The sequence below is a fragment of the Scyliorhinus torazame genome, chromosome 5 (genome assembly GCF_047496885.1).
Source record: "Scyliorhinus torazame isolate Kashiwa2021f chromosome 5, sScyTor2.1, whole genome shotgun sequence".
Taxonomy (NCBI): Eukaryota; Metazoa; Chordata; class Chondrichthyes; order Carcharhiniformes; family Scyliorhinidae; genus Scyliorhinus; species Scyliorhinus torazame.
The window spans coordinates 87,990,137-88,000,013 of NC_092711.1; the positions used below are offsets into that span (position 1 = coordinate 87,990,137).

A 9,877-nucleotide genomic window follows, 5' to 3' on the forward strand; every position below is an offset into this window, starting at 1 on the left:
CTTCATGAACCCCTTTAGTTCCTTCGCTACTGCTGGCACCTCAATGTCCTTGACCTCGACCGGTCCAACCTTGGGTCAATGATCGAACTGAAGCCTCCCCCCATGATCAGCTTATGCGACTCTAGGTCCGGGATCTTACCCTAACCCTCATGAATTCCACATCATCCCAGTTTGGTGCAGAGATATTCACAAGTACCACCAGCATCCCCTCAAGATTCCCACTCACCAGGATGTACCTGCCCCCCATGTCCGCCACTATTCTCCCTGCCTCAAATGCCACCCGTTTGTTGATCAGGATCGCTACCCCCCTAGCTTCAGAGTCCAGCCCTGAATGAAATACTTGGCCGACCCATCCCTTCTTCAATCTGGTCTGATCTATTACCCTCAGGTGTGTCTCCTGTAACATTGCCCCGTCTGCCCTCAAATGCGCGAACACACGAGCACTCTTAACCGGCCCATTCAGCCCTCTAATGTTCCATGTGTTCAGCCTCGTCGGGAGGCTCCCCCCCCCCCCACCCCCATGTGGTCAGCCTCGTCAGGAGGCTCCCCCCCCCCCACCAATCACCCTTCTTAGGCCAGCCTCCAGCTCGCGTCCCCTGCCTCCGAGGGCCCGCCCTCGGGCATCCACTGTCCTCGACCTCCCCTTTGTCTCCCAGCACAGTTTGTCCTCTGTCAGCAGAGCAGCTCCTCCCCCCGCCCCCCTTTTGGCAGCACCACAATTCCAACCCCCTTTAGCAAACTTACCACCTGGTCACCCCCCACTGCACTTCCGTGAGCTAGCCCACCTAGCTAGCCTGGCAACCTCCGCCCATGGCGCCAGACATCCAATCCCCTATTGTTCTCCCCCCCTCCCCGGTCGAACATAGATATTCAAAACATCACAGTAGAAAAAATCCCTCCACATCCACCTACTGAAACAAAGTTAACTTACAAATCTGAGCAACGGCCCAACAGAGATCACTGCATATGCAGATCAAAACTAAGAAAACTTTAACAGAGTCGATACCGCAATACCCTCCCCTGAGGTTCAATGTCCTCAAAACCCTGCCAGCCTTTTGTCTTTGATAAAGTCCATTGCTTCGTCCGGCGATGCAAAGTAAAGTTCCTGGCCCTCATACGTGCCCCACAGACACGCTGGGTATAACATTCCAAACTTCACCCCCACCTTGAAGAGGGACAATTTTACTCTATTAAATCCGGCTCGTCTTTTGGCCAGTTCCGCGCCCAGATTCTGGTAAATGTGCAACTCACAGTTCTCCCACTTGCAACTCCGTACCTGCTTGGCCCACCACAAAATCCGCTCCTTGTCCAGGAACCGGTGCATTCGCACCCGGATCGCCCTCAGCGGTTCATTCGCTCGTGGCTTCCTCGCAAACACTCGATGTGCCCTCTCCACTTCCAAGGGTCGAGAAAATGCCCCATCTCCCATCAGCTTTTCCAGCAAACTTGTCACATATGCCCTTGCGTCCGACCCCTCACTGCCCTCCAGGAGGCCGACGATCCTCAGGTTCTGTCTCCGGGACCTGTTCTCCAGGTCCTCCTGCAATCTTTTCTGGTGGTCCCTCATCAGCCCCACTTCCGCCTCCAAAGCGCTTTAATGGTCCTCGTGCTCGGCCACCTTCTGGATCGCCAGTCCGTGGGCTTCCAACCCGTGTTCCACCCGATCAATCGTTGCCTTAATCAGGTCTAACCCTTCCTTCATGTGCTTGGCGAAGCTCTCCTGAATGAACTCCACCCGCTGTACCATTGACCACTGTGCCACCAAACTGGGATCCTGCGCCTCCGCCATGCTTTCCTGTGCTGCAGGTTCTACAGTCACCTTCGCTGCTCAACTAATTCTTCTTATACGACCATTTCTGGTCCATGGCTCCATATACCAGTGGGGGATTTCTCCTCACTGTCTCACTCTCCACTGATGTTTCTAATAGAATTACGGAACAAATCGGGAGAAAAGGTTCAAAAAGTCCGTCACGAGTGGGAGTTACCAAATGCGTGACCTCCGACTCCATGGCCGCCACCAGAAGTCAAAAGGATGAAATTTAGAGACCGTTTGGTCCGGTGGGATCGTGGAAGGGAGGGAAGCAGCAGAGGCAACTGATCGGATTTACTCAATCTCAGTCACAAAGAAGCTCCACATGCTCCTCACACTTCTTGTTGGAGGTGAGGATGGAAGAGACAGGGGAGAGTGAGAGTACTTCAAAAGGAACTAACTTGTGTCCAAGATATTAAAAAGTTTCAACACTGCGTATTTAACACAAATCTAATTTATTTGACTTTCAGTCAGATTATTAGCTCCGGTAAATGGGCTGGAGTTTGTTATCAGCAGAAAGAGACCCAAATGAACATGGTTCAGTCCTGAATGTGAGGAACAGCAAAATCCAATCGCAGTCGTTACTTGTGGCCTCGTTGGTGTCTCAGGAGGTGGGATGAAGTGGTGAATCCCTTTCCACATTCTGAGCAGGTGAATGGTCTCTCTCCAGTGTGAATTCGCTGGTGCATCTGCAGGTGGGATGACCGAGTGAATCCCTTCCCACACTTGGAGCAGGTGAATGGCCTCTCCCTAGTGTGAATTCGCTGATGTTCAATGAGGTCAAATGCTCGTCTGAATCCAGTCCCACATTGAGAGCACCTGAATGATCTCTCGTCAGTGTGAACACGCTGATGGCGCATCAGATCCCCAGAAACTGGAAAGCACTTACCACAGTCTGGACATTGAAACAGTCTTTCCCCAGTGTGAACTCGCTGGTGTCTCAGCAGGGACCATGATTCAGTGAATCCCTTCCCACACTTGGAGCAGGTGAACAGCCTCTCCCCAGTGTGAACTCGCTGGTGTCTGGACAGAGCGGATGACCGAGTGAATCCCTTCCCACACGTGGAGCAGGTGAATGATCTCTCCCCAGTGTGAACTCGCTGGTGTGTCTGCAGGTTGGATAACCGAGTGAATCCCTTCCCACACTGAGAGCAGGTGAATGGCCTCTCCCCAGTGTGAACTCGCTGGTGATTCCGCAGGGCGGATGAGTCAGTAATTCCCTTCCCACACTTGGAGCAGATGAATGGTCTCTCCCCAGTGTGACTGCGTCGATGAGTTTCCAGCTTGGATGGGAAAGTGAATTGTTTCCCACAGTCCGACATTTCCACGGTTTCTCCTCAGTGTGACTGCATTTGTGTCTCGTCAGCCCTGATGATCGAGTGAATCCTCGTCCACACACACAACACGTGTACGGTTTTCCAGCACTGTGAATGATGCTTTTTCCTTCCATGATCGCTGATATTCAGGATATGTTAAATTGAGGACTCTGTCAGATCCTGAGTGATGCTTGGTTTGAGTTTTCGGACTTTGAAGCCTCCCCTTCGAACACCCTGTGAAACTGATTTAAAACAGAAAATACGGAGTGAGAGAGAACGCACAAAAAGACAAAGGCAGGTTGTGAAATTGAGCTGAATGAATCTGGTCATTTGTGGGGCCGGCTCTGGGAAAAAGTGACCATGACAACTACTGGATTGTCATAAAAACCTAACTGGCCCCTTGGGAGGCGAGAGAAAGAGGTGAAGAGGGATTTTGTTTATCTACAAGACATATTCAGAGAGTAGTTGGCAAAGCAAATTCGATCTTGAGCTTCATAAACAGTCATATTGATACTGAAACTATGCTTCCGTTGGCAGAGTGATAAGCACTGCTGCCTCACAGCGCCAGGGACTTGGGTTCAATTCCAATCTTGGTGTCTGTGTGTGTGGAGTTTGCACTTTCTCCCCGTGTCTGCGTGGGTTTCCACCCGGTGCTCAGGTTTCCTCCAACAGTCCAAAGAAGGGCAACTTAGGTGGATTGGCCTGGATAAATTGCCCCTTAATGTCCAGGCATGTGCAGGTTAGGTGGGGCTATGGGGTTACAGGGACTGGGTAGGGGTGTGGGCCAAGGCAGGGTGCCCTTTCAGAGAATCAGTGCAGACACGATGGGCCGAATGGCCTCCTTCTGCAATGTAGGAATTCTATGGTTCTAATTCTATTCTATGAATCTTTATGAAGCTCTGGTCACCACTCTTCAGGAAGGATGTGAAGGTTCTTGGAGAAGGTGTAGAGGAGATTTACCAGAATGGCTCCAGCAAAGGACGTTGAGGGGAGATTTGATTCAGGGACACAAGATTATGCCAGATTTCCATCGGGTGGACAAAGAAACTCTGTTTCCATTCACTGATCGTACAAGCAGTCAGGACACAGGTTTAAAGTTTGGGGTAAAACCTGGATTGAACGATATAAGATCCTGAGGGGTCTTGACAGGGTGGATTTGGAGAGGATGTTTCCTCTTGTGGGAGAATCTGGAACAAGAGGGTCACTGTTGCAAAGTGAGGGGTCACCCATTTCAAATGGAGATAAGGATTTTTTTATTCACTTGAGGGTTGCAAGACAGAGGGCGGCATAGTGCTCAGCACTGCTGCTTCACAGCACCAGGGACCCGGGTTCAATTCCCACCCTGACTGTGGAGTTTGCACTTTCTTCCCGTGTCTGTGTGGGTTTCCTCCGGGTGCTCCGGTTTCCTCCCACAGTTCAAAGATATGTAGGTTAGGTTGAATCTGTTAGGATTGTATTCGCTGGAGTTCAGAAGAATCAGGGGGGGATCTCATAGAAACCTATAAAAAGTGGGTGGTGCAGTGGTTAGCACTGCTGCCTCATGTCGCCGAGGACCTGGGTTTGATCCCGGCCCCTGGTCACTGTCTGTGTGGAGTTTGCACATTCTCCCTGTGTTTGCGTGTGTCTCACCCCCACAAATCCAAAGCTGTGCAGGGTAGGTAGATTGGCCACGCTAAAATTGCCCCTTAATTGCAAAAAAAGAATTGGGCACTCTAAATTTATGTGAAAAAAAACAGGGTGAGACAGAGTAGATTCAGGAAGGATGTTCCTGATAGTGGGTGGGTCCAGAAATAGGGATCACAGTCTGAGGATACGGGGTAGACCATTTCGGACAGAGATGAGGAGAAATTTCTCCACCCAGAGAGTGGTGAGCCTGTGGAATTTGTTGCCACAGGAACTAATTAAGGCCAAAACATTGCATGTTTTCAAGAAGTAGTTAGATACAGCACTTAGGGTGAAGGTGATCAAAGGATATGGGGGGAAAGCGGGATTAGGCTATTGAGCCGAATCAGCTCTGACCAATGGATGGTGGAGCAGGCTCGAAGGGCCGAATGATCTCCTCCTGCTCCTATTTTCTACGTTGCTCCGTATCTATGCATGTAAATGGTCCAGGAGGTATGAGGAAGAATGTTTTTACACAGCCAGTGGCAATAACCTTAAACTTGCTGCCTAGGATGGAGTTTGGAAATAGACACAATGAATGCATTTTTTTTTAATTGGATAGATACCTGAGAGAAATAAAGCTGTGAGGATACAGAGACAGAGCAGGAGAATGACTCTGACTGGATTGCTCCAGGTAATAATAACAGTCTTTATTAGTGTCACAAGTAGGCTTACATTAACACTGCAATGAAGTTACTGTGAAAATCCCCAAGTCGTCACACTCTGGCGCCTGTTCGGGTGCACTGAGCGAGAATTCAGAATGTCCAATTCACCTAACAAGCACATTTTTCGGGACTTGTGCGGCGAAACCGCAGCACCTGGAGGAAACCCACAGCAGACACGGGGAGAACGTGCCAACTCCGCATAGACAGTGACCCAAGCCGGGAATCAAACCCGGTTCCCTGGCGCTGTGAAGCAACAGTGCTAACCACCGTGCCGATTAGAGAGCTAGCATGGACTCAATGGACCGAATGCCCTTCTCTGCCCATCATTTAAAAAATATATATTTTATAATAAATTTAGAGTACCCAATTCATTATTTCCAATTAAGGGGAAATTTGGCGTGGTCAATCCACCTCGCCTGCACATCTTTGGGTTGCGGGGGCGAAACCCACACAAACACATGGAGAATGTGCAAACTCCACATGGACAGAGCCGGGATCGAATCTGGGACCTCGGCTCTGTGAGGCAGCAGTGCTACTCACTGCGTCACCGTGCTGCCAGCTGACTCTGACATTTTCGTCTAATCTCGCCTTGTAATTTAACCCGGGGGCGGGTTCAGATATCACTCAGCTAAATCTGTGCTACACTCCCTCCGAGGCCATTCTATCCTTCCTCAGGTTTGTTGCCCATAACTGAACACAGTTCTCCAGGTTTAGCCTAACGAGGGTCTATGAATCTCGGGGCTTTTCCAGTCACACTGAGACCTGAAATCTTCCCTCACAGACAGAACGGACAAACCTTTTACCTTCCACACCCAGATGCTGCGGATATTCAGGTTCTGGTGAATCGAGTGACTCTGTCAGATCGCGATGTGACGTTGGTTTGCGTTTCCCGTCCGTTAAACCTCCACTTCCAGTATTCTGTAAATTTACAGAACCCTCACTGTCAGTTTAGGATAGAAATTCACAACATTCTCTCCTCACCAACTTTGATTCAATGTATTCCTTGAGGTTTGATCACACGACCTGCCCCCATTCTCCAGCCATTAATCGGTCAACACATCCATCCTTGTGATATACAGCCTTCCTCGGCCAATTGGGAAGCAAAAGGACTCATTACCTTACAGGACAGTGTTTGACTAGGGCAGCATGGTGGTGCAGTGGTTAGCACTGCTGTCTCACGGCGCCGAGGTCCCAGGTTCGATCGTGGCTCTGGGTCACTGCCCGTGTGGAGTTTGCACATTCTCCCCGTGTTTGTGTGGGTTTCACCCCCACAACCCAAAGATGTGCAGGTTAGGTGCATTGGACACGCTAAATTGCCCCTTAATTGGAAAAAATTAATTGGGCACTCTAAATTTATTTTAAAAAAGGACAGTGATTGACTGTCAGTCAATCAACCTTCATCCCATTTTCAATGTTTTTATATCTACTTAAGAGAATTGTTCAAAAATTTTTTACTGTCCAAATGATTTTCCAGCGACCCAAAATTAATATTTTTACTGTCCTAATCATGTTCCAGTCACAAAAATATTTTGTACTGTCCCAATGATTTTCCAGACACCCAGGTATGAATCTCACCAAGGCAGAAGGTAAAATTTGAATTCATTGAAAGTCTACTGATGACCATGAAACCATTGTCGATTGTTGCAAAGACCCATCTGGTTCACTCCTGTCCTTCAGTGAAGGAAATCTTCTATCCTTACCTGGTCTGGCCTACATGTTATTCGAGATCTACAGTCAGCTGGTTGACCCTTAAAATGCTCTCTGAGATGCCCTCAGTTCAAGGGCAATTAGGGATGGTCAGTGAATGCTGGCCCAGCCAGCGACACCCACATCCCGTGAATGAACAGAAAAGAAAATCTGCCATCCTTACCTGGACTGGCCGACACGATTCCAAACCACAGCAATGTGGTTGACTCTTTAAATGCCCTCCGAGATGGCCGAGCAAGCCACTCGGTTTAAGGAAAATTGGGGACGGGCAATAAATGGTGGCCCAGCCAGTGACTCCCACAACTGAATAAAATAAAATCTTGGAGACTCCAGTCAGTCAATCCGGGAGAGTTGGCATCCGGTCCAGACTCGCAGCGCAAAATAATAATAATCACTTATTGTCAGAAGGAGGCTTCAATGAAGTTCCTGTGAAAAGCCTCTAGTTGCCACATTTTGGCGCCTGTTCGGGGAGGATGGAACGGCAATTGAACCCGCGCTGCAGGTCTTTTTCTGCATTACAAGCCAGCTGTCTTAGCCCACTGTGCTAAACCAGCCCCTACCCTGCGGTACCTTGTCCTCTGTAAAGATAGCGGCCAGTAACCCGGGCCTGTCACCGCTCAGCTCTCACTCTATTCGGTGCTGTTTAAGACGGGACCGTTAACATTTTACTCGGGAGTTGAAGCCTCCACGGGGTATTTATGAAGCCTCCCGGCTCACTCCGCAGCTTCTATTGCTCCCTGGCCACCCACCCGCTCCAATCGTGAAAGTCGCTCGATTGTTTCTTCCCCGCTCCTCGCACCATCAGCGACAACCTGAACTGCGCATGCGCTGGTCACAGCCCGAACGCCGCATGTTCTCGTCACAGCCGGACTCTGCGCATGCGCGAGGAGCTTCTGTCATGTGGATAGAGCACATTCTGAGCTGCTACCCATGTTGGGTAATAAACCCACCATTGAAATGGATATTTTTCATATAAATTATGCTTTGCGAACTGATTACGATTCGTAACATTGGGCCAATAAAGGAAAGTTGGCAGTTGGAAAGGCAAATGCAATGTTCGCATTTATTTCAAGAGAGCTACAATACAAGATGAATGGGGATGAGAAATATATTAGCCATGCTTGAATGGCAGAGCAAACTCGAAAACTCGATGGGCTGAATGGCCCAATTCTGCGTCTCTATCTTTTTTTTTTAATGCGAGGATCTCATAGAAACATTTGTAAAAAATAATTGTTGCAATCCATCCCAGACCTGGATACAGATCAATTGATTCTTGGTGGAGACTTCGATTGTGTTCTGGATCCTAAATGGACTGGTCCAAGCTGATTCAACCATAACAAAAACATGAAAAAGGAATTAAACCAGACGGACCACCCGGCATCGACCCAGGCACCAGAAATGACAACGGCAAACCCAGCAAAAAATTTAATAAACTGTTCCCATCAGTAGATTGTAAAATGATTACGGGACACAGATTTAAGATTGTAAACAAGATCTACAGGGGAGATAGGAGGTAGACATTTTACACAGTGAGTGATAATGATATGGAACTCAATGCTTACACACAAAGGTCGATAATCTCCAAATCCTCGTAACTCGAACCGTGGTGTTAGAATTTGATGTGAGGATTGGTTGTGGGTTTCTTGCCTGCGAATCTCTTTCTAAGCCCGTGTGAAAGAGGTTGCCAAAGGCATCACTGTCAGTCCAGAAATGAAATTCGAGAAAGATAAACATTTCTCATGGTTTGACTTTGCTGTGTGTAAACTCTCCCCTACCAACCCCCTGTAAAAGGAGTTTTCAAAATTAATCACCATCAGTCCAGGATAGAAATTCACAACATTCTCCCCTCCTGCTTAAGGGTCCAGGTTGACCACTCATGCCCCCCGCTGCACACTGACCCTCTTGTCATCAGCAGTCCCTCGATTTGAGGGTGACGTCTACTCAGGGTTGTGAGTTTCTGCCCTGGGTCTTCACGTGACTGAACAGAGCCGCAGAGCTTTGGACACATGGGACAGGATGTCCAATGAGGCAGTGAAATCCGGAGAGCAGGATTTGCTTCCTTTTCTTTCCATCTCTGCCACCACTTTGCATCATCAATAAGACATTGGGACTCAAAGACTAATCCAGTTTGATGGACAAGTTGTCTCCATTCTGACCAATGGGGAACAAGTTCCGCCCACTCATTGAAACATCGCCCCCGACAAAATGGAAATCGCGCATGCGCCTCGATTCACATCCAATAAAGATGGCGGCCGTTAACCCGAGCCGAAGATGAGGAGCTACAGCTCCGCTCGGTACAAACGGGGTCCCGTAAACTTTTCCGAGGTTGGCGATTTCAACAACTTTACACAACGTTTCCGCCCGCCCCCGCGATCTCTCGGTCCCTCCATATTGTTTATCGCCTCTTACCAATTTCGGATCTGAAAAAGACGTCCTTCTCCTTCGCCATTACCCACACTGCGCATGCTTCAATCACAGTGGGCCCCGCCCCTCATTCACTCCGATTGGTTGGAAGACTAGCTGCTCCTGGTCCGTCCTCCAGCCCCCCCCCTCTTCCTATTGGTCCGGAGCTGCCATCAATTACCCGGGCATTCTGAGGCAGATTTCAGGCTGACTCGCTGATTGTTCAATAATCCCAGGTTAAAGTCCAACATGTTTGTTTCAAACACTAGCTTTCGGAGCACTGCTCCTTCCTCAGGTTCTTCATGTTGAACTTT

The 9,877-nt window shown here is 49.0% G+C and overlaps 1 protein-coding gene across 1 annotated transcript; it reads right to left on the reverse strand.

Moving 5' to 3' along the window:
* Positions 1-2,248: 2,248 nt before the first annotated feature.
* LOC140418821 (uncharacterized) lies at positions 2,249-7,434 on the reverse strand. Its single transcript, XM_072502444.1, has 3 exons — positions 7,324-7,434; positions 6,257-6,371; positions 2,249-3,368 (listed from the first exon to the last, which is right to left on the reverse strand). Exon 3 carries the CDS (start codon positions 3,130-3,132, stop codon positions 2,392-2,394), a length of 741 nt encoding a protein of 246 aa, XP_072358545.1. The 5' UTR covers positions 3,133-3,368; positions 6,257-6,371; positions 7,324-7,434; the 3' UTR covers positions 2,249-2,391.
* Between the last annotated feature and the right edge of the window lie 2,443 nt (positions 7,435-9,877).

Coding starts and splice junctions, on each gene's coding strand:
- LOC140418821 (XM_072502444.1), bottom strand. CDS start 3,132: ATGTCGGACTGTGGGAAACAATTCACTTTCCCATCCAAGCTGGAAACT.